Source organism: Rhinolophus hipposideros (assembly GCF_964194185.1).
Source record: "Rhinolophus hipposideros genome assembly, chromosome: 2".
NCBI classification, from domain to species: Eukaryota; Metazoa; Chordata; class Mammalia; order Chiroptera; family Rhinolophidae; genus Rhinolophus; species Rhinolophus hipposideros.
Genome location: NC_138048.1, coordinates 85,684,495 through 85,707,869, shown reverse-complemented (window position 1 = coordinate 85,707,869; position 23,375 = coordinate 85,684,495). Strand labels below are relative to the sequence as shown.

Sequence of the window (23,375 nt, the reverse complement as noted above, 5' to 3'; positions counted from 1 at the left end):
TATTTCCACTTGCCTCAGGGCTTTTGCATATGCTTTTGCCTTTAGCTTTGTACCTTCCTGCTTTCAGTTCTTAGGTTTTCATTATTGACACCTCTCTGACGCCCAGACAAGATCACACCCTGCTGACAGTCTGTTCTCAGACCATCTGTATATAAATCTTTCAGTGTGTAGTTATGTATTTGTGTAATATTATTGTGTCCTCACCACTACAATGGCTTGCCTTCTTACTCAGAGCAAAACCCAAAGTCGTTTCAATGGCATTGAGGTAAGGCCCTACGTGATCTGCCCTCTATTCATCCCTAATCTCCATCTCCTATACTTTCTCCCCTCCCTCATCCTATTTCAGCCACATAGGCCTCCTTGCTGATCCTTGTACATACAGACATACCAAACAGAGTCCTGCCCCAGGGCCTTTATACTTGCTGTTCCCTCTGATGGGATGTTCTTTCCCCAGTACAGGTGACTTGCTTCCTTACCTCTTTCAGGTCTTTGCTTAAATGTCACCTTAATGAAGCCTTCTTCAACTACCCTGTGTAAAATCTACATATCTCCCTTGTAACATCCCTCTTCTTTACCTGTTTTTTATTTTCCTCCATGACACTTATCAGCATCTCTCATACTATGTAAGTTATTTATTGTCACTCCCCTCATTCTGATGTCAGCTCTAGGACGGTTCAGATTTTTGTCTTTTTTGTTTATTGTATCCCTAGTGCCTACCAGTTGTTGGCATCTAGTTGGAATATCAGTTGAATGAATAAATGAATGACGATTTTTCTCATTAACTTTTTAGTTCATGAGGGCACAAGAAGTGTCTTTTATTTTCTATTTACTCCCAGCCCTTGGCACATTGTAGATTTATAATAAATGTTAAACAGATAAATGAATGGTGATGGACTTTGAAGGCAAGGTAGGGTGTGAATTCCATTTAACCTGAAACACAGTGACTTAACAGGTGTGATTAGCCTTCATAGGGGGTGGTGGACAGAGACATGGACATTTTGTTCAGTTGTCATTTCATGTAAGGTCCCCTCCCCTTCCCCTGTGTATGAATTTGGGTCAGAGCTGTGTGAATGAGAAAATTAGTTTTTGGTTATTGGAATTCTCTTCAGTGACAAAATGCATTTGTCTCTTTGTTTATTAAGCTGGCAACCAAACATTCTATAAACACGGATGTTTGTTTAGAACAGATAGCATAATGATGGGGGTACGGGGGCAGTTAGTGACATGTAGCATTTGTTTTTCTTGCAGAAAACGCTGTCCTATATCAGAACTACAAAGAAAAGGCCCTTGACATTGACTCTGATGAAGAGTCGGAGCCCAAAGAACCGAAGTCAGACGAAAAAATCGTGATTCACCATAAGCCGCTGAGATCTGCATGGAGCCAGCTCTCTGCAGTGAGTTTACCTTCTTTTCTATCTGCAGGCGTGAAAAAACCAAGTTATGGAAATTATGCGAGGATGTGGTTTTAATTTTTTTCTGCCGGTGATCCTGTAACCTTAAGGAGTCAGACTCTTCTTCGATTGTGAAATGTTTCTTGAAAATCTGCAGACACCAGTGAGAATATGAACTTTGACACTTCTGATAAGGAAAATTAGGTTTTGATAAAATAAAGTGCCTTGAGACTGATGGATTCTGGAAACTCTTTTTATTCAGTATCTTTCCTTATTTTTTTATGCAGTGTACATGTAGTGGTAACTTAATATATCCTGAACTTGATCATAATTGTGGCTGTATATACTGGGGCTGTATATACGCATACATATGTGTGTGTAAGCATGTGTATGTCTCTAAGCACAGTGGGGAGCTTATTACAGTTCTTTGGAAATTTCATTTGATGAAGACACATTTTTTATTTTCTTGAAATTGATTAATGAATGGCATTCTGTTCCATCTTTCTCTGTGTGTCTTTTGTGTGCGAACGTCTGACACTTATTTTTGCACTGATGAGTAATTTCTTCTCTCTGCATCAAATATCTTTGGTTTTTAGCCATAATTTCTTTTCCTCCTGGCTTAACAGATGTCACAGTCTGATGCTTCGTTTACTTGCCATGAGTTTGGGCACAGCATTTGTGAGCATCTGATGCATTACCAAGTAGAAAGGAATTCCCACGGCTGGCTTGGATGGTGGGAGCATTGCATCAAGAAACAAGCTAGTACACCTCAGTGAGTCCTTAGGCAAGATAGGAAGAGAGATGATTCCCTCTTAAGCCGAAATGAGCCTTGTTCAGAGTCAGGAATCTCATGCAATGCATTTAGGGAGCCCACCAGTATGAGAAAAGGAGTTGCATGTGTTGGAGCTCAGAAATAGGACCATGGAAATGGTGTATTTGATGATGGGATGACTTCCGATTCAGGCTCTTCCCGTCTTCTACCCCGTATTGGAATTCAGAATTCTAGACAGCAGGCCCTTTCTCCCTGTCTCCCTCCCACCCCCTAATTTTGTTCTCTGGAGGATCTATTAATTTCCAGTGCCGCCAAGGCGTGGCACCCTTAGTGTTATGCCACAGATTAAAATGCCTACAGGGACAGGACAAGTAGTGAGAATCAATGCTGCTGGTGAGTGTGGGTCACGGGGGCAGAGGGGATGGCTGATGCGGACTGGGATGAACAGGCCTCATAGAAATTGAGCAACTGCCACGGAGCTCAGACCAGCCCAGTGTTGCCAAATCTTCTGATATTTATTATAGAAAAAGGAATACAGAAATCCAGGCTTTTACAAGGATTATCCTAATTCCAGATTTAAAAAGAAATGTTACGTGAGCCCAACAAAATATCTGCGGGCCAGACTTGGCCCCTATGCTCACTGTTTTTCAATTTCTGTGGTAGTTCTGTGATTTTTGCATGTGGTGAGGTGGTAACACCCTTCTACAGAACTGGCATGTTGGTAGCCATGTACCCTAATCTAATGACACGATATGCATCTACCAAAGCAGGTACTTGGGACAAGTGGGGACAAGGCCCGTAGAGGCAGTGTGGGCTCCGAACGGCTATCATTCCATCACTGGTATGGACCACCCAGTACTGAATCCTCGAGAAGGAGGCTGTGGCTTTTTGAGTTCTCTTTCTGCAGAGCAACTGCATTTGTTAGCGCAAGCCGAAATCTTGCTGTTTTCCTCTGAACACTACACAGACATGTGTCAGTCATGCTCTGATCCAACTTAGCTTTAGTACGAACAATCAGGCTGCCATATGTACGCCTCCTGGAGTTTGGTTTTCATTTAGATTAAGAAGTGCACATTAAAATAATACTGCAGCCTTCAATACAACTTTAAGTATGGGCATGCATTTTATTTGGCAAAACGTAAATGTACCGATGTGCCTTTTGTTAATAGGATTGGTATCAAAAGGCTAGTGATCAAATATAAAACTATAAAGTGGGTTCTGACTTTAGTGTGTGTTATCTTAGATCTGAGTTGTTCCCAGGAGGTATGTGTATATTTATAGTGTTGCTTGGCAAGCACATTTAATCACAGCGGTGTGATTGGACTTTGGCACCAGCATGCATTTTCTTTGTGCCTTTTGTGTCTCCTTTTCATGTTTAAAACATTTTACTTTAATTTTTTTATTATAAAGTACTTCAAACATGCAGAAGAATTGAAAAACATGTATGTGTACTAGATTTCCAGGTACTCACCGCCCACGCTGAACAAATATTAACGTTTAAACATATTTACTTCAGGCCTCTATTTTTTAGGCATATCCAGGTAACCACCCTCCTCTCCAGTCCTTGTCTCCTATCTGCCTCCCCAGGGGTAATCACTGTCCTGAAGCTCTCTTCTGTCCTTCCCACGTGGGTTTTCTGTCCACCAAAAAGATGCAAATGACTCTGGATTTTACGAAAGTAGATATTTTAACAACGAAACCAGCTATTACTTTTTTTAGACGCCCAGCAGTTGGTATGTCCAGGTTGCATTCAGGACCCTCCAGAGAAGGGGCTGCATGAATTATGAACAATGTCAGGATGTTTTTCATGAAGGATCGGCACCTCCATTTCTTTGTCTGACCTCATGTCCTGGTCCTTCCTTGTAAAGGGACTTCAGAGTTTGGGGCAGGTCTTGGAAAACTTCTGTTTTATATATATTTTTGACATCTTTCCATGCTTAACTTTTAATATACCAAATTAGTAGAGTAGCCCCTATTTAATCTTGCATATATCATTTTAACACAGATCTCTGCTTTAAGTAAGGCCTTGATCTCAGGAAGAAAGTGGGACAGGGTTTTTTTTTTGGCAAAAGGTTGGGTCTCAAGCATCTACCTTGACTTTCTACTTGGGAGGTGTGTGTGTGTGTGAATATTAGCTGCTGTTGGTTCTGTTATTTTCTACAAATTTCTATCTTTGCTGCACGCATGTGCCTGCCTCGGGATGATGCAACTTTTCTTACCAGTTGACTGTAAGAAGCATTCTGCATGCAAAAGACTCTTTAGAAGTGCAGCAATTAACAGTCATTTACGGTTGTTCCATAAGGTCTTTAAGACTGTAGGCTGTAATGTCATTTGTTTTAGTGTGTTTGCTTATGATATCTCTCCTTCAGTTTCATCGGACAAGCACACAAGTGACAGGTGGCTCTCCATTTACAGCACTGGGGACAGATTTAGTAGTGTTGTGGTCATCTAGGAATGAGGGAGAGTTAGAACTGTTGAAGAGAGCCCGTTAATGGGGCTTCCATAGAATAATGAAAGTTTAGACTGCCGCAGACTTCTCTGGTTGGATTACAGTGAATGAATGAATGGTGAATGGATTGAGCAGTGGGGCTTTGCCAGCAGGCTGTCCATGGAGAGGTAGGTGGGGTGTTCTCTGTAGCAAGGAACACGACCTAAGCTCCTAATTTTGTAAGATGCAGACAGGCTGACTTTCTTCATTTAATTCTCGGAGTATATTTATTCTTAATTGGAACTACAGGATTTCTTCATTCCAAGGAGTATAACTTTGTGCTGCTGTTTAGGCATTGAGAAACACTAGTATATGAGAAATGATTTAAAGGATCATGGTCTCTGTTTTGAGTTGATCATAATGGAAAGGATTTGGGGTTTTGAACTTGAAAAGGTGTTTTTTGTTTTTTTTGACCTTTGGAGATTTGTGCCAGAGACAAGAAACCTGCCACACACAGGTGAATCTCCCTGCCACTCACCTAAAACAGCAGTGTGAGTATTAAGCCAAGAGTTCTTGGATCTCTGGGTTTGAAGAAAAGTACTGATTGTGTTATTATCTGGGATCGAATACTAAGTACTTGTTACAGGTAGAGCGAAGTGTGTCGCAGCTGAGCCCCTGATGCAAAATGAGCTTCAGGTTTTCCCTAAGCTTCCTCCTTTCATGGGATCCCAGAAGTATTTAAGTATTACAGAAAATAAAAGATGGATCTTGACTGGAGTCTTCTGGCTTTTTATCCTGACTCCCTCCCCCCCACGGCCCCCCATCACGAACTGTGCATATACTGAAAAATGACTGTTGTGAACCTGGGTTTGTTTTGTTCAGTTCAGTGACAGCACCAAAGCCACACTCACCGGCCGTGCCCTGACCCCACTTATTCACCATGGGGTGTGTTTGTATAATTTCCATCACCTTGACACGCTAGGTGCTTCTGAAAAGAGTGTTCAGGCTCCAGAGGCAAAAACAAGCACGCTGGCAAACTTTCCACTGAATTCAACACCTAATATAGTCATCTCTACTGTACTCTTCATTTGTATTTGCTGACATGTGGCTTTATCAGTAACATTCAATATTTTGAATATTTCCTCAGTTTGCTCAACGGATTTAAACTCTTTCGTCAGGGACTGGTTATTATATTTTTATCCAAGTATTTCTTCAGCTGCCCTTAGTGTGGCTAACAGTGTAATAGGAGACCTAGAATTAGGATCTCAGTCTCTTGAGTGCTAGGCTCACCTCGTAAGGCACATATGGATGACTTTCTGGAATTGCCAACAGGAGAAAGGACAATTTGAAAAATGGCACTTTTGTTATGAATATAATTTCGTTCAGTTGATAATATAACAGACTCTGGAGTCTTAGGTGTTCGACTGATGGGGCTTATCCTTTTAGAATTTATACTGTTTATTATGAAAGGCATACTATTTTCTAGTAAAAATCAGCTCTACAGATGTAATAAATGTATATATCATGCTGTTTACAGAAATGCTTAATGCATTTAAAGGTCATAGACCATTTCATTCTTTTCCCTTAAATTTCTGTACTTTTCTGGAATAATTTTCAGTTGTCCAGTAACTTGCTGCCTAAGATAATCCTTCAGTTGTATAATTTTCCATTTGTTTTTACACCACAATAGTCATAAAATTATTTTTTTTACCTTAGATGGTGATTAAGGCCCCATTAAATGCCTTTCTTAAGACAGTTCTAATTCTCCCCTATTCCTAAATGACCACAACACTGCAGTTAAACCTGTCCCCAAGGCTGTAAATATTTATCTTTTGTGTTTAAAAAATAGAGAAACATTCTCATTTTTTCATGTCTGGCTTAGTTTTAGTTCTCATAGTGTAAACAGTTAGTTAGAGCTTTAGATATGTACCCGTCCACACTTTTAAGTTGAACAGTAGACCTGAAATGTTTGCTTCACTATAAGCAGAAACAGAAATCCACGTGCCTAGACCTGAGACCACAACCAAGAGATGTTATTTCAGCTACAAGGGTAGCAGCTGGGGGCCTTCTGAGCCTCAGCCAGGGACGGGGCTCTGTATGATTTTGACGTTTTAGTACAATTAGATTATAGTGTTCTCTTTAACATCTCTGAAAATTAATTTTGACTTCCATGAGCAGCACTAACATGTTCTCCAAGTGAAAAGGAGTTTAAACATTTTAGATAAGACTAAAGTCTTTTTTGATATATCTGCAATCCCAATCTTTCCCGTTTTCCATTGGTAACACCATTCTCAAAATCCACGTGTATACATTTAAGGGAAAAAATAAAGATTATGTGTGTTTACATAAGTAATACGCTGTACAGATTTTATAACTCACATTTTTTTTTTTCCTGAATGAAGTGTCTTCCATGGTCTTCAGTGTTCTTTCTAACTGCTGCCTTATTCTATAGGATGGATGGATGTTTCGCCAACATTCCTTCTGGCGGAGGGTTATACATGCTTTGAGACTAATCAAAGCTGTGAGCCAAAGAACTTCTCCTTAGAAAAATGCACACATAAGTATACATGTAAATATTTGATTATAATTTTTGTTTTTATATTTCAGTTTGAAGGCATTGTTTTTTCTTGACTGTCCAAATATTGGGAGCACCTTATTGTAGTTCTCCGTGTATGTATTGAATACAGTTTCCATGTTGTTCATATCACATTTAGAAAGTTTTCTTTTTCTGAATTATAGCAATATTGGAACTTGGACTATAGAACCCCTTGTGAAAACTATATACCTATAGATTGAGAAAAAAAAGGAACACACACAAAAAAACCCAAAAAACTACTGTGGTTGGAACTGAGCAATTAAAGGACAATTGACTGGTAGATATGCAAATCTCTATGTTATTGGTTCTCCTGAGAGAACAATGGGATGTGAAAGTGTGGGGGTGTGTGCACTAGGCCCTGAGGGGAGGCAGAGAAAAGAGACAGTTGCTCCAAGAAAGTGGGAGGAAATGAGCATAGGGATATTTAAATTTGGTTGACATAAGTACAAAAGGAGACATTTCAGTCAGAAACCTAGACATGGAACTTAGAGAAGAGGGTCTTATTTCATTGAGAGAAAGTCAATGAGAGCCATTCTTTTATTCCTCTAATCTCTACACCACGCCCTCCCCTGTTCTAGACAGGAGAGGTGGAACAAAAACAGACTTTACCTTGCTTTCATGTCCTTACAGACACCCTGAAGGGCAAGACAGACATAAAATAATCCCATAAATCAATGCAGAATTACAGCTGTGTTGATGCCGTGAAGGACATGTTTGTGCTGCTCTGAGATCCTATGGGGGAGGGCACCGGAATGAGCAAGGTGCTATCAGTGGAGGGAAGGTGGCAAAGGAGGTGACAACAGCTGCCCTCTGAGGCGTGTCCAGATAGGTGTCTGGGCAAAGGTGGGATGGGGGTGGTGGGACCAGGATGGAGGTGTCCCGGGCAGAGAAAATGTCATGCAGGTGGACCGTTTGGGGTGATGGGGGTTAAGAGGAGTTAAAACAAAGTTGGTCCAATGGAGCTTCTTGATCTATTTGGTTGCTGCAAAAGTAATTGCGATTTTTGCAATTCTTTTTTAACCTTTTGAACTGCAGTTACTTTTGCATCAACCTAATACTTTGTGGGCTCCTCCTCATTCCTCTGAGCTCTAAACGTTGGAGGGTCCCTATGCTCCGTCCTTGTGCCTCTTATCTTTGCACTCCCTTGGTGATCTCATCCAATCTGTGGCCTTAAATACATAATAGACTTTGATGATGTTCAAGTTTCTATCCCTAGGTGGGACCTTTCCTTGAAATTCCGACAAGGATATCCAACTTCCCCTTGTGATGTCTCACTGGCATCTGAAGGCTAAGCTGTCCAAAAGGTTACTTTTGGTCACTCCCTTCTCTTCCACCCAAACCTGCTTCCTCCACAGTATTTTTTTTTTCTTCTTTTTCTCAGTAGATAATAACTCCATTTTTCCAGTTGCAGAATCCAAAACTTGGGAACTCTTCCTCACTCTTCTCTTTCTCCTATAACCTACTTCCAATTTGGTGCAAAGCCTGTCACCTTTACCTTCAGAACAGAGCCTCTCTGCTGCTGCCTTCCTGTCCAACGCAGAAGTGGGTTACCCCCATTGCTTCCCAGCTCACTTGCCCTCATCTACCTGTGTCCCTTTTAGTCACTTCTCCCTATAGCAACTATCTAGTCACGTTTTAGATCTGTGAACCCGTTAGAATGTACCGAGGTACTGTTTGTTTGTTCTGAACCCTCAAGGGATTCCTCCTCCACTCAGAGTAAAAGGCCAGGCCTTCCAGTGGCCAGTGAGGCTGTGTGATCTGGCTCCTGGTTACCTTTCTGGACACATCTGTTTCTCCATCTTCCTTGTTCCTCAGTCACACTGATGGTCCTCAAATACGAGGTGAACTCTGCCTCAGGGCTTTTGCACCCCCTACCTCCTAGCTTACAATAGCTCTGCTTCCAGAGAGCCACATGGCTTTCTCCCTAACACCCCCTAATCCTCTCCGTGATACCTACCCCTCTAACATACCATGTGATACTTTTTTTGTTATTTTACTTTTTTTGTTGTTATTCCCACTGGAATAAAAGCTACATGAAGACAGAGATTTTTGTCCATTTTGTTTCCTGCTATATTCTTAGCATATGAAATAGTGCCTGATTTACAGTAGCGTTGCAGTAAATAGTTTGATGAATTTATGAAGGAAGGTATGAATGGATGATTGAATGAATGAATGAATGCAAACACCTAATCCCGTAAGTGAAAATAACGAAGTTACTCATCAATGAAAACACCCAGGAAGCTTCTTATTTAGATGCCATTTGGAGGCTGTTTTTAATTGTTATTTTAAAAGAAACATTCTTGATGGTTGTGTGGCTACACCCTGGATTTAATAAAAGTCTTTGAAACATCAGGGAACTTGTCATATTCAAAGTTTAGAACTATGTTAGCCCATGGTAGGTATCTGCACACTATGAAATCAAATTAAATTGTAGCCTCATTCCCCACTTGGGGTTTCTTTTGGAGATGTGGATGGGTGCCTTCAAGAACAATAGCAGTCGGTGGAAATACAGAGTCATTAGGTAAAAGGAGAGAAGACTCAGTTACTCCGGGGAGTTCACAATAACTGGGGAAAGGCTCTATACCACTGAACTTTGGATTGTGGAAATCATCCATCAGATTCTTATATTTGCCCTCTTGACTTTAGGTGTCCCCTGTGGTGTCCTGTCCCTGAGTCCAGTGATGGGACTCTTTTTAAGGGCCACATCCACACAGTGATTTGTCTCCAGATTATTGGAGATGTCATCACCATCAAAATTCCTATTGGATCTTTAAATATGGAAGTAGTGCTTAAAAATTTGTTTCTTAAATTGTGTCGATTTATCCAGAGTACTTGATTTTCTGCATGATTAGTCTGTACTTTAATGTCTTAAGGTTATTATGGTATTTATTATCTGTATATCTGTTGAGATAATGGCTATAGAGCCAGCGGACAGTTACTGCAGAAGGAAGTCCTGTTGACAGTGAAAGGAAATTGCAGATTATTCTTCCCTGTGGTGTAGGAGATAAACTCTGCCACTCCTCCAACCGCAGGAACACAAAGGTGGAGTAGTTTCCATTTTGGGTGGCAGGAAACCCCGCTTCTGGTAGTGATGTACAAAGGAATATGGTTGTGTCTGCTCAGCTGAGCCACGGGGAGCCCTTATATCCACCTGGGTTCAAGGTCTCAGTGTGAGCAGGCAGTGAAGTAAGTGGTTGACTTGCAGGATAGCCGTAGTTTGGGGACCTGCCATTGGGTCATCATGATATTAATTTGTTTACATGCAGTTAAATTATTGACCAAAAATTTGCAGAGACCTTACTGTACACCAAGGACCGTACTTGGTCATTTCACTACAGTTTATGTAGTTTTCGTGACAGTACCATGAGGGCAAGTGCTGTTTCTCTTTGTACATTATATCGAAGCAGCTGAGACTCTGAGATGTTAAATATGGTTGCTCTCCTACTGTTTTCATAGGGGTCCTGAGACTACCTGGCACAGCCTCGCACATTTTCCCGAATAAGGGCTACATGTGCCTAGGACTCTGGAAGAGCAGGAGCCATGTTTCCCTCTGATACTTGGTCAATATTGTGACTCAGTACTGTCTTCCTGTTGGCTCTCTTCTCATGGATTGGCTTATTTTTCTTGTTTACTATACCTGTCTTTTCTCCTTAGAGCTCTGCGTACTCAGAGTTTCTGAGTTCTCATCACTTAGACTTGAGTTTACCTAGCATGGCCCTGCTCCATCTCATGTTACCCTTTCAGCTTCCATATATAACTACCCACTTTCTTGAGAGAGATTCCTATTGGATCATATTGGCTCAATCCCCACCCCCCACCAATAGGTTACCTTATTGTCATTTGGCCAGGTGCCTAACTAGCTCTATTCCAATCAGCTTTGGCCTTCATGAGGCATTATGGTATGAAATGTGGCGACTTTGGGCTACTTCTTTCTTGGAAGCTTTGAGTAGAACAGCTTTTCTTGCACGGGTCTGTGGGAGTGTTAAGCGACATGACTGATGTATCGAGTGTAAATTTACATTTGGTGGAATTGACATTGTAGCTGTGGTCTGTATTAGTGGCCTAACGTAATGAGAAATACATTTAAGCTTGTAACCCAGGATGTGTGCATGTGTGCGATTGTGTGTGTGTGTGACCTCAGAATTCATTTCATCATAGTGAATGGGGCAAACAAAACAAACCTAAAACCCAGGACCTGTATTGCAGGAACTTAGAAGCTGGTTTAAAAGACAGTAGAAATGAAATGTCTAAATTAGTTTTTGAAAGCTGTTTTTGAAAGCTGGTTTAAAAGACAGTAGAAGTGAAATGTCTAAATTAGTTTTGACAAAATGTCAAAATGAATGACGCAGAAATCATAGAGAATAGTGAAGGTCAGAAAACTTCTCTCTAGAAAGAATGATCAAAACTATAATAGATCAAAACTATAATAGATCGAACTACATAGAAAGAAGAATAAGTCATAGAAGCCCTAGACGTATAAAATATGGCTTGACTGAAGTTTGATACATAGGTAAATGGAAGAATAATGCTGATTCTGTGCCTGTTTCTCAGCTCTCTTCCACACAATCAGGTAATTCCTGTCCAGTGAAATCATTGCATGTGTTGTAAATCCCACATAAAACATCAGTTTACTTTATTACTCGGTCTTTTGGAACAGGTTTTGCTCAGGTTAGATTTTTATTGCAACTCTAAGAAACTAACTTCAATGTCAGTGGAAGTTACTGTTTTGGAGTTGATCATTCCTGTCCATCTACCACTTTGCAAAACTAACAACAATAAAATAGCAACGAAGGTGTCGGCACCACCTTTACAAACAGGTGTTCTTTTCTGCCAGAGGAGCCACTCAGACCTGCTCTGTCTTTGTCAACCCCTGCTTGACTCACGGCTTCACTATGTGTCTGTGATGTCATGCTCAATTATGCCTCCTCCTCCCTCTCACACTTGCACACCTGCCTGTCATCACTCATTTTCAACACTGCTGCATAAGCTGCTGCTTATTTGGGCTTGACTGAAATCTTCCTTTCTCATTGCCCTCTTTACCTTCGTTCCTTTCTTTCATCTGCTAATGGTCACCTCTCATTTCTCTAGCTTTCCTTGGGGGCAACAACAAAGGAAAGCAGGCATTGTTGGCCTCCTTCAAAATTCCCTTTGTCCGCCCTCCTTTTTTTATTTTTTGAGAGAGGGACTTTGAAACATATTTTAGCTTTAATTAAAAATGATGCTTTAATGACAAAGCCAAGGCCCGTGTATTATAGAAAAATCAGAAAGTGCCAATAGAAAAAGAGAAAATGAAAAGTAGTAAAAATCCCTCCTCCCCACTATTGATATTTTGATGTATATCTTTTCAGACCATTTTTTAAAAGTGTACACATAACTTTTCTTTTAAAAATAATAATAATAATAATAATAATAATAATAATAATAATGTCTTATTACCCATATTTTCCCCTTAACAATGTTCTAAATACCTTTTCATGTCATTAAGCCTGCTGTTTTGGAACCCATTGGTTTATCTCATAACATCACTGTGAGTAATTTTCCACATCATTAAACTATCTTCCGCAGCAGCCTTTTGAAAGCCTGTACTGTATTTCACCACTTTGGTGGGTATTTGGTTCTTTTAACCAATCCCCATTGTTAGTCATTTGTTCGTTCCTAATTTTTTCAATTTAAAGATTCAAAGTGTAAAGCTGATTCACTTCTTTAAAACAGTTATATTTGAATTCTCCTTAAGAGAATTAAACATAATGGTTCACACTGAAATCTGCTCTGATTTTACCTTTGTTCCCAAGCACTTCTGCTGTTAACCACTGAATTTTTGGTCTGCTCCTCAATGTTTCGTTAAACATTCCACTTTGTAAAACTGCTCATCTTTTATTAAACAATTTTGTGAAGTTGCCCTTTTCAACTAAAACAGGTTCCCTTTTCAACTAAAATCAGGTTCTCTTTCATCCTTTCTTCTGTGTCACTAGCTTTTCATGTATTTTCTACTTTTTCCCTCTAAATTCTTGATAGATAAAGAAGAACTGCATCTCTTGCCCATCTAGGGGATAGAGAATAAGTTTGGGTCTAGGCTCAGTTTGGGTAAGGTAAGTTTGGGCCTAGGCTCAGCGTAAGTTTGGGTCTAGGCTCAGTAGCCCACAGGGAAATGAAGGCAAGTAAGAGCCATAAGACACAGAGAGGAACTTGTGTAGTGGGAGAAATATCAGGACCAAGCAGTGAGTTAAATTGCCAGGCTGCCCCACTGACAGCTTAGTTTTGAATACAGCAGAAGTGGTTTCACTACATCTCCAGGGAGGGAGGCAGTTTCCAGGGCATCCAGAGGATCTTAGGTAGCTCAGGGAAGAGTAGCTGCAGATCACAGCTCTGAGAAATTCAGAAGTGTTGCAGAGTGCTGTGGGTGGTTAAGAACCAGCCTGTGAGGGTAAGGAGACAGGCCTGGGTTTGAACCCCAGCTTTGCCCCTTATTAGGGCTAATGACTTTTCTATGATCCTATTATTTATTTGTAAAATATGGATAGTGCTACCTTCCTTTGCAGGGTTGTTATAAAGTTTCGAAGTGCTCATGTTCTGGTGCATGGCAAGCATTTGATAGCATGGCAGTTTGAGAAATCAGAGTGGTTACCAAGCAGAACTCTGAATCAGGAAATGGCAAGCTAGGGGTAACTAGCAGGCGAGGGCTGGCTGCAGTGAAGTAATGCACGCTTATCTCCTAAATCATACAAAGTGTAACAGTTTATTCTTGTCCATTTAATTAGCTACCTGTTTGTGGTTTGTACTCTCAGCCTCATATCTGTATTGAAATAATTTGGTTTCATTCAGGAATCCTGGCTCTGTCTTAGAGGATGATGCAGCAAGCAGCCCGTGGAGGAGGGGCAGAAGCCTCAAGCCCTGGCCTGCTTATCAGAGTTTGCCATCACTTTCGTACATCTGAGGTTCCCTGGAGGGGGGAGGGGAGAACTGAGAATGCTTGCTGTTTGTTGAGATATAAGAATTTTGGTGAGGATTATAGAATTAAGATTAACAACAGTAGATCAGAGAGGAGATCGGTTTTTTGAACAAATGAATTAGGAAGTCCATGGCGCTTCACTGGACATATTTTCAAATTAAGCATATGATTTTATTGAATGAGCCATTGTCTTCTACCTCTTATTTAATGACAAAAAAGTAGTGTTCTATCTGCTTACCCACCCCTCCCTAAAAATGTGACACTCCCCACCTTGACCTTATTTGTGTAATCTTTGGTTTCACAGATCTCTGGCTCTTTGAGATGGTAGGGTGATACCTTAGGGCCTTTCTTCGTGGACAGGGTGGGGCTGCAGAGAACCTAGGGAGCCTGGTTACAGAGGACATGATTTCTGGACCTGGCAGATGTTTTCAGTTTAGGAACTTTAAACATACTCTCAAATCTGCTGTCCCCATGTTATTTACGGTGAAAGAACTCTAGGTCCTTTGTAATTCTGAGGCCATTTGGGTTGTGTTAAGTCTGTAGAAAGGACCTGAGAGTAATTGTGTCCTGTGGTGTAATTTTGCTTTACAATTCATTCCCTTCCCACATGAGCTTTTAAGTGAATAGGGAATCACCAAGAGGCGTGAATAACCAGCAGGTTTTCAGCAAGTGGGAAAACTGGCAAAGTATAAAGGTCTTAGCTCACTTGAGTATGCAGCCTACGTTAGTTAGTGCTTTATGGAGCCCCGGTGATCTTGGCTTATAAATATCCAAATCTAATTTTTAACTGGCTACATTTCCAAGCCTTTTTGTTCAGTCTTTTGGGGCCCTTCCATTCTGGTTTCCCTGGCTGGTGGGTAAAAATAGAAGGAATGTGTACCCATCTTATCTACAAACAATATCAAGTCTTGGAGGGGCAGAGAACATATCCTTACTTGTTTCATAGAAAATGATCTGATCAGCCAAGAAACTGGTGTTTAAAAAAAAAAAAAAAAAAAAAAAGTAACTGGTGTTTTTAATCGTGGCTTTCTCCACAGATACAGGATTTGCTCTATTCTGTAGATGCTCTATCAATGGCAATATTGGGGCTCTACGTGGGCCTTCGAAAACTTGGCTCATACCCTGTTCTAGTCAGTGGAGTCAAAGGCCAAGGAATATTACATAAAGTTTATGGATTTCCTGACACAATTCTCTGAAAGGTGAAGCTGCCTGTAACTGTGGGGAGCACAGGAATGGAATCTGCCTAAAGCCTGCCTGTTCCTTCATAGGATAGTCATCTAAGAATATCAGATTTGCAAGTTACCAAGAAGAAAACTAGCATGAATTTTAGATGGAGTATCTAATAATTAACTTTTGGGTCTACACTTTATTAGGGAGTTTACTCTTTTATAAATTTCAAAAACTATGTTTTGGGTCCAACTAAACAATACTGTGTTTCCCCGAAAATAAGACCATCAGTTCTAATACATCTTTTGGACCAAAAATTAATATAAGACCCGGTCTTATATTATGTTATACTATATTGTATTATATTACATTACATTACATTATATAAGACCTGGTATTATATTACACCTGGTATTATATTATATTAATTATATTATATTATATTATATTAAAGACCCGGTCTTATATTAAAATAAGATCGGGTCTTATATTTATTTTTGCTCCAAAAGACGCTTTAGAACTGATGGTCCGGCTCGGTCTAATTTTCGGGGAAACACGGTAGCATATCCATGCATGGAGTATCTTGTGTTCTTTGTTGTCAGCCATTTATTAATTTCTGTCTCATTTGGATATGGGATATATATCGGTTACAGAGCTCATGGGTGAAGAATTTAAATGCCAATTACAGTAGTAAAAATATAATATAGTTGCAAGTTTAAAACTATTATAACATTACTGAGTTCTCTGCATTTGCTGTCTGGACAAGCCACATATATATGTTCACGTTTTTAACTGATGTCAGAGCTGTAGTCTTGGGCTACAATTTTGTTGTTTTATTTGAATTAATTTTTGTCTACTTACAGTGTTGAAGATACTGACATGCATTCATACTTGGAATCTAGAAACTGCTGTGGCAAGATTTGAACAGTTTTGTGAATTGGTTAGATTATATAAAATCAAGAACCACAAACTGAGTCCAATTCCTAGTGTTTCATTAAACTACTTTCGCAATTCTACTTATTGATGACATACTTAAATAAAAAATTTAGGCCAGGCTGAGATAGTGAGGAATAAGAAAGATCTGGCAAGGTCAGAAGAGACTTTTAAAAGAGTGTTGTTGCTTCTACTGTCTAAGTGTTGCCATTTGTATTCAGCCAGTGTTACCAATAGGAAATGTATATTTTAAAAATAAAGTGAGCCTGCACAATTTTAATTTTTTTAAATTTTAGATAGCGCAATAGGAATCAGTTTTCAAAGCTAATATATTATTATTTTTTTATTTATTTTCTACGTATAGAAACAAGGGCAGCATTTGAAGAAATGTGATAAACATAATATTTTAGATTCTCTTAGCAAAAACATGCAAACTGCAGAAAGCGTGTAAGATTTTAAACTATAGGTACAAATATATGCTTCATACACATATTTTTTTTTTCTTTTTATGGAAAAAAAGTCTGGGCCTTCCAGTGATTTTACTTAAGTTTGCTGATAAAGTCACTGTTTTTTAAATCAGAAAATTTCCAGAGGCATTTACTGTTAAAAACTTGGCACCCATTCCTTCTCCTTCTTTCCTTCTATTCCTCCCTCCCTCTTTCTTTTCTTGTTTTTCTCTGCTTGATCCTTGTTCCTGTTTTCATTCTCCAATTTTGTCTTCTCTGCTTTCTGCCAGTCTTTGTGGGCCCGTCTTTGTATATCACTCTCTCCCCCTTTCTCTGGTTTCATTTCTCCAAACTCCTTAGTCTCTGCAATCTTGCCTGCTCTTGACCTACTTACTACCTGCACGCACCTGCTCTCAGCTACTACTTAATTTAGAGTTGCATGTGGAAGGAGGGCTCAGGTGGATAACGTGAGTCCCCTTGGCTCTAGAGGAAGAACCTCTCCAGCCTGCCCTGTGCAGGTATGGAAGGGCTGAGAGAGAAGGACAGGCTCTGGGGCAGGGGTCAGGAGGAAATGGTTTCTCATAACTCCCCAGAGCAAACTTTCAGGCTCCCCGAATGTATTATGCTTCAGTTTTCTTATGATCCAATAATGATTCCTAGAATCCTTTTTTTTTATCTTCTGTAATGGGCTACTGGTTTCTTACTGATGGCTTTCTGGTTAAAGGAATATTTTATCTTATTTTTTGTATTAGTATTAGTGAAAGATATAATTCTATGCATTAATACTTTGCCTTTTTAAAAACGACCTTCTCTTCCCCTTCAAAAGACTAAGTCATTTTGCTAGGGATTTTTTCTTTCTCCTTTGCAATCTGATGAAGTACTCTTAATCCCTCAGTGAACTAGTTGTCATCTGTATAGGTCTCTACGCCCACATGGTTCATTCTTTTCCATTTAAGATTTCCGGGTCTGAACTCATTAGTTTTTGTGGATGGAGATGCCAGTGGTGTGGAAATTCTTGCTGATGACCTCACCTGCACAGATTGTGGGCATGGTGCCTGGATATCGATCTGCCAGGACTTTGTGTCAAGCAGGAAATACTGTGAAATTCCTGCTCAGGGTTAACCAAACGGGAGCAGCTCTGAACAGTTTCATTCTTCTGGCCAGTCTCCTCCCTTATTAAAATGTATGAAGGAGCCTTTTTAGCCATGAATTCTTGCTGACAGGCTGACCCAGGGTCAGGACGGTGGGTAAAGCTAAGAACATTCCATGATATGGGCGGATGAAAAAAGACATATGGAAACTTGATATAGAGCTGGCAATAGAAAGGGTTTTAGTGGTGATTGCCCAACCCTAGAAATAGGTTGCCTTTCATAGAGGGCAGGGGGAGGGGAGCCCTAACCCATTTAATATCATGAGTAAGAACGTGAGCCCTGGAGTTGGACAAGCATGGATGCAGGTCCTGGCCTTGCTGTCTACTAGCTGCGTGATCTTGGGTCTTAAGCCTAAATTGTTATCCTCATCTGTGAAATTAGGATAAGAGTAGTATCAGCTTTCAGGAGTTTTTATGAGGGTTCCATGGGAAAATGGATATAAATGCTTAGCACATTCCCCAGCATACAGTTAATGTTTAGTAAATGAGTGCTGATTTTACCACTGATTTGGGCTCTATCTATTTTTGTACTGCTTTCTTTTTCCAAAAATTAAATTAATGACAGTAACATGTAATTGTCTTTGTTTCCATGACAGCACGATATAGAGAACTGTGCACAGTGGTCTTCACACTAGGGTAGCATCACACCCCTGGAATTCACGAAGACTCCTGCATTCATGAGAGGTGGACAGGAATAGTTTTAAGGCTGCCATTTTCCAGATGCTCCACGCCTAGTTATTCTCCTTTCTAAAACTGAGAATGCATCTTGCAATTAAAGTGTTACACCGTATCTTTTTTTCCAGCTTCCCCTTTCACAATTGCCCTTTTGCCATTTTACTAAAGAAAGGCATCTCTCTTGCCCATCTCAAAGCTTATTGTAGGGTTCATTGCCCTGAAGTGTCAAACCACTGGGGCACAAGATAAAAGGTCGTCATTTTGAAATATTGTTTTCAATGAAGCCTCCTATAATGAAGCCACCATAACCTACCCCCCCCATCTTACTAAGAGTTGCATTCTCAGTAATGTTTTATGCTTAAGGGATTAATGCATTAAAATTGGAAGTAACCGTGTTGCTTTGATCATAGGTTACTGATGGTGTTTGTGGTGATTTTTGTGGCGATTATAGAATCCGCAAGAGTCTCCTTTATTCTTAAAGCTCAACGGTCACAGGAAATTTTAGAAAATTACATTTAAAAACATGCGTTGTTTGCTTCAAAGTATACTACTGTGACTAATAAGATACCCTAACACATAGAATTGTATTACATCATGAAATTTTGGGGGAAAATTGACATAGAAATTTGATTTCAAGGAGAAAGAAGATTAGTGTAAAATTACCGACTGTTAAGGGAAGTTTATTTTTAAATGGATGATGGTGGATATCAAATCAATACGGTTTTTACATTCCTTAGGATATATTTAGAAGAGTACAGTAACACACATTTAAAAATGTCTAGATCAACAATTAACATGAAAGTGCATCTTTAAAATTCTTTAAACTTAAGATAAAAAATTTGAGATGTCAACTTAAAAATGGGCCTAGGGGAACATAGTTTTTTAAAAAAAATTTAGGAACTATGATAGCAAAATGTTTGAAGACCTTTATATTTTATTATATTATTATATTTTGTTTTATTTTATTGCTATTTCTAACACAAAGGGAGGTCACTGTCTTTCTTAACTGTTCTTCTTTCTCTGAAGCACAGGATTTAATTGGTTGGTATTTTACTTATGTTGTACTTTTTGCTAATTTAACCTTTAACTGAAAAACATGCATGTCTTTCATGCGCCAGATTCAGTGCCAGGTGTACCAGAAGAGACACCAGGTCCTCTTTTCATGGAGGTAATAGTCCAGCTTCGAATCTGTGCTTTAGAAACTGAATTATGATTCAGGAACTTCAGCAAGCAAATAAAAAAGCGTGGCAATGGAGGTAGTGATGATACTGACTCAGTTAAATGACACAATGGCAGTATTCTAAGTGTGACACTGATCTTCTTGGTTGTTAGGGGTTCTGTGGCTTCTCTAAGTCAGGCTAATATCCTTATTTGTCAAAATTAAATATGCTGAAAAGACTGCTGAAATTGGGGCAGAGGATTTTGATTTCTTCTTTGATTGGGTTTTTTTATAAAGAGCATTGGTATTCCACGGAGTCTGTATGAAAAATGGTGTTAACATTACGCTGTCACTGTGTGGTCCTGGGCAGTAAACTCTCAGAGTGGTGGCTTCATTTGTTTACTATTAGATGTCTGCATTTATGATTTGGGAGATTAATTTGATACGTATTTTAGGAATATCCAGAACTAAGACTGGAACAGATTAGCTCAGCCTGATAGATTAATGTTCTAGACACTTGTCAGTTCTTTATTATTGAACTGTGCTAATTTACTAATGTGATTAAATACTATTTGAGAGGTGTGAGACCCCAAAATTCCTTTGTGCTGAATCCACCATTTTGTATAATTTATCTTAATTCATTTTTGAAGAGCTTAAAAGTTGTGCTTTACATAAGAAAGAAATTGTTTGTTAAAGTGAATGACCTCAGAACAGTTTTGTTTTTCCCCCTAGGTGAAAAGAAATGGATTATCTCAGACAGTTAGCCAGGAGGAAAGAAAGAGACAAGAGGTATGTTTTCTTCCAAGAAGATGCTTTAGTGCTTTGAAGAATGCATGTGCTTTAACCTACTATATACACTTGTCCATGTGTTTTCCTTTGAAAATGTATAAAATGAATACGTGTAATAAAAGAACAAAATGAGTTCTTTTTACAAAAGAAGTATTTGTTTATTGTCAAATAAAACTACACATAAGCCCCCAGAAAAGAAAATTTTAAAATATCCCAACATTAATTTAAACAACAAAGCACCTGGTCCAAATAGTTAAACTGGAAGGAATATGTTGAAAAATGAAACAGACTTTAGATCCTGGAGGTGAAAAACGCTGTTAGTGGAAAAATTGGTGAAATCTGAATAAAGTATATACATTTGTCTATAGACAGAATGTAATGTACCCTGGTTAGGGGAAGACGGATTGAATGAAACACAGGAATTCTGAACCCTCTTTGCAAGATTTCTATAAATCTAAAATTATACCAAGCTAAAACTTCACTTAATAAAAAATAAGACAGATAATAATAGGGTTTTACAATTTGAAGTTTAAATAAATGCAGTTTTAAGAAAATTTCTCATTGTAATAATATTGGGAACTTCTCAAAGCAATCTCTTCCTGTCTTATTCATGTTAGTATGGATATATATATAAGTGTATACATTAATTCCACAGAGGGCATGAGGTATCCTTTTCTTACTTCGTTGGCATGGAATAATGCAAAAATATAAAAGCACATTATAGTGCCATTTTTTTTATGTTAAAAAAAAGAAGAGTACATAACATTGGTGTACCAATCACTGACAATGATCAAATTTGTTACATTTATAATTAATATTTTTAAAGTAAAAAAAACAAGACTTTCAATAAAGTAGAAGTCATATTATCCTCCTAAGTTCCATTCCCTTGTTCTCCACCCCAGAAGCAACTATAATTATGAATTGATGTATTCCTGTGTTTTTAACTCATGTAGTACATATATTCATATACATATGTCTGTTTGTGTGTTAAAATATAGGTAAATGATGATTGTGAACATATTTTTTGGTTACTCACTTTTTAAAAAATTTTAGTTAATTAAAGACAATTGTCGGTAAAGTTACATAGGTTTCAGGTGTACAGTTCTATATTACTTCATCTATAGGTCACATTTACTCATTTTATATTCAACATTGTTTTTGAGATCTATTCTTGTTAAAACACATCGGTCTAGATCGTTCATTCAAACCACTATATAATATTCCATTCTATACCACCTTTTTAAATATCTACCTGATAGACAGGTGATATGCTTTTTTCTTTATTGTTAATATTTTGGCATAAACCGTGTTTCCCTCTTTCTGGCAAATTCAAGAGCTTCTCTAGGGTCCTAATTCCATTTGAACATTTCTGATGTCTTTTAACCTTTTCTATTTAAACCTATCCTAGTTCCCTTAAATTTTGAAAATATTTATTCAGATTTGTGATATAAAAAAGTAATGATAACAGCAAATTTAACCTTAGAGTTCCTTTCTATTTCTATATAGCTATTTTTAGCAAGTGTAATCTGGTTTGTTTTTAAGTAGTTGATGGCTCTATTGCAGGGTGTTTTAATAATTATTACATTACACCTATTATATTAAACTACCGCTTAGTCATCTTTTCCTGTGATCTGTTCTGTATAGTTCATTATACATTTTTGTTCAAATCTTAGTATTTTTTATTTGATTATAAAGCCTTTCTTTACTTTTGAAAATATTTTATGTCATTCCAAGGTGCCATATCTATCAACAACTTGAAATCCATTATTTTTGGTTAGGAAGTAACAATCTTCTTTAATTTGCATTACATTTCCTGGAGATGATCATTGATAAGTGTGTAATAGAATTACACAAGATACAGGTTAGGTAAGACTTAATGTTCTTCCTCTTTACTCTTTAGATAGTTATATCACTTGAAATTCCTGGAGCACAACCAAGGCTAGAGCAGCAGATTTAAGTAAGATTTCCCTAAAAGTTTATGGATGTTAAAAAGGGAGGTGACTATTGAGATTAGCACCACTAATCTGATTTACAAACGTGGCCCACCCACCAGCAGCTGGGCATCTACCTGTCTGTGCCTGCCCTGCCCCCATCTACCCTGCCCCCACCCAGCCTCAGCAGTGGCACAGGAAGTTATGGGAAGAATCCTCTTCTGGGCCAAGGTCTTGAGGGGAAGAGCTCTGGAGGCCAAGGTGATGATGGCAGTGTTACTAGGGAGGTCTTCAGGAAGGATGTCAATCTCAGGCCTGCAAGGTTGTTCACCACCACTCCCTGAGCAGGAATTCTCCCTGAGTTGCCATTCTTGGAGGATCTGAAGTTGGTTTTTTTAAGGAGCTAGATGAATTCCTTACACAGGGTGTTGCTGTCCATCCACCTATGTGGATTGGCATTTCATCTAATGAACTCTTATCGGGAAAACCACTGTGTGCCTGACACCAAGAGTTTTTGCAGAAGGTCCTTTGCTTCTTCTTGAGACACCGATGAGAGCAGAGATGGTGGCTTGTTGAACAGACAGAATTACTTTCAATTCATATGAGTTTATAAAAAAGAATTCCTGTGGCTGATAAGAACCTTTTAAGGGTGGGTACAGTCATGCTCTCTTAACACACCCAGAATATTTGCTGTTATTGACTGCCAATTAGTCAGATTAAAGCAGAGGGTGAGAAAGGGCCCACGTGAGAGAGGAAAGAAGGAATGCATTTGTGAGAAATTTTTTCTGAATCCCAAGTGATGTCCATAAATCCTTACTGTTCCAGAGCAGCATGCTTTGAAAACAGGGCGGAGGAGCTGACCCCAAAGGTTAATTAATGTGACACTGAGATTTTATGACATGGCCTAGCTTCCTTCCATAGATTCCACTCCTTGCCAAGCATGACCTCGGGATGCAATCTCTAGTCATCAAAATGCTTTTATTTGTTCA

The 23,375-nt window shown here is 39.0% G+C and overlaps 1 protein-coding gene across 1 annotated transcript in view; it reads left to right on the top strand.

Annotated features, from left to right (window-relative positions):
- The window catches only part of ARHGEF26 (Rho guanine nucleotide exchange factor 26), a 121,077-nt gene that overhangs the window by 5,762 nt on the left and 91,940 nt on the right, over positions 1–23,375 (top strand). Inside the window, exons 4-5 of the mRNA XM_081029770.1 lie at positions 1,249–1,394; positions 20,399–20,455. Coding sequence (XP_080885896.1) covers positions 1,249–1,394; positions 20,399–20,455 — 203 coding nt within the window. The remainder of the gene's footprint in view (positions 1–1,248; positions 1,395–20,398; positions 20,456–23,375) is intronic.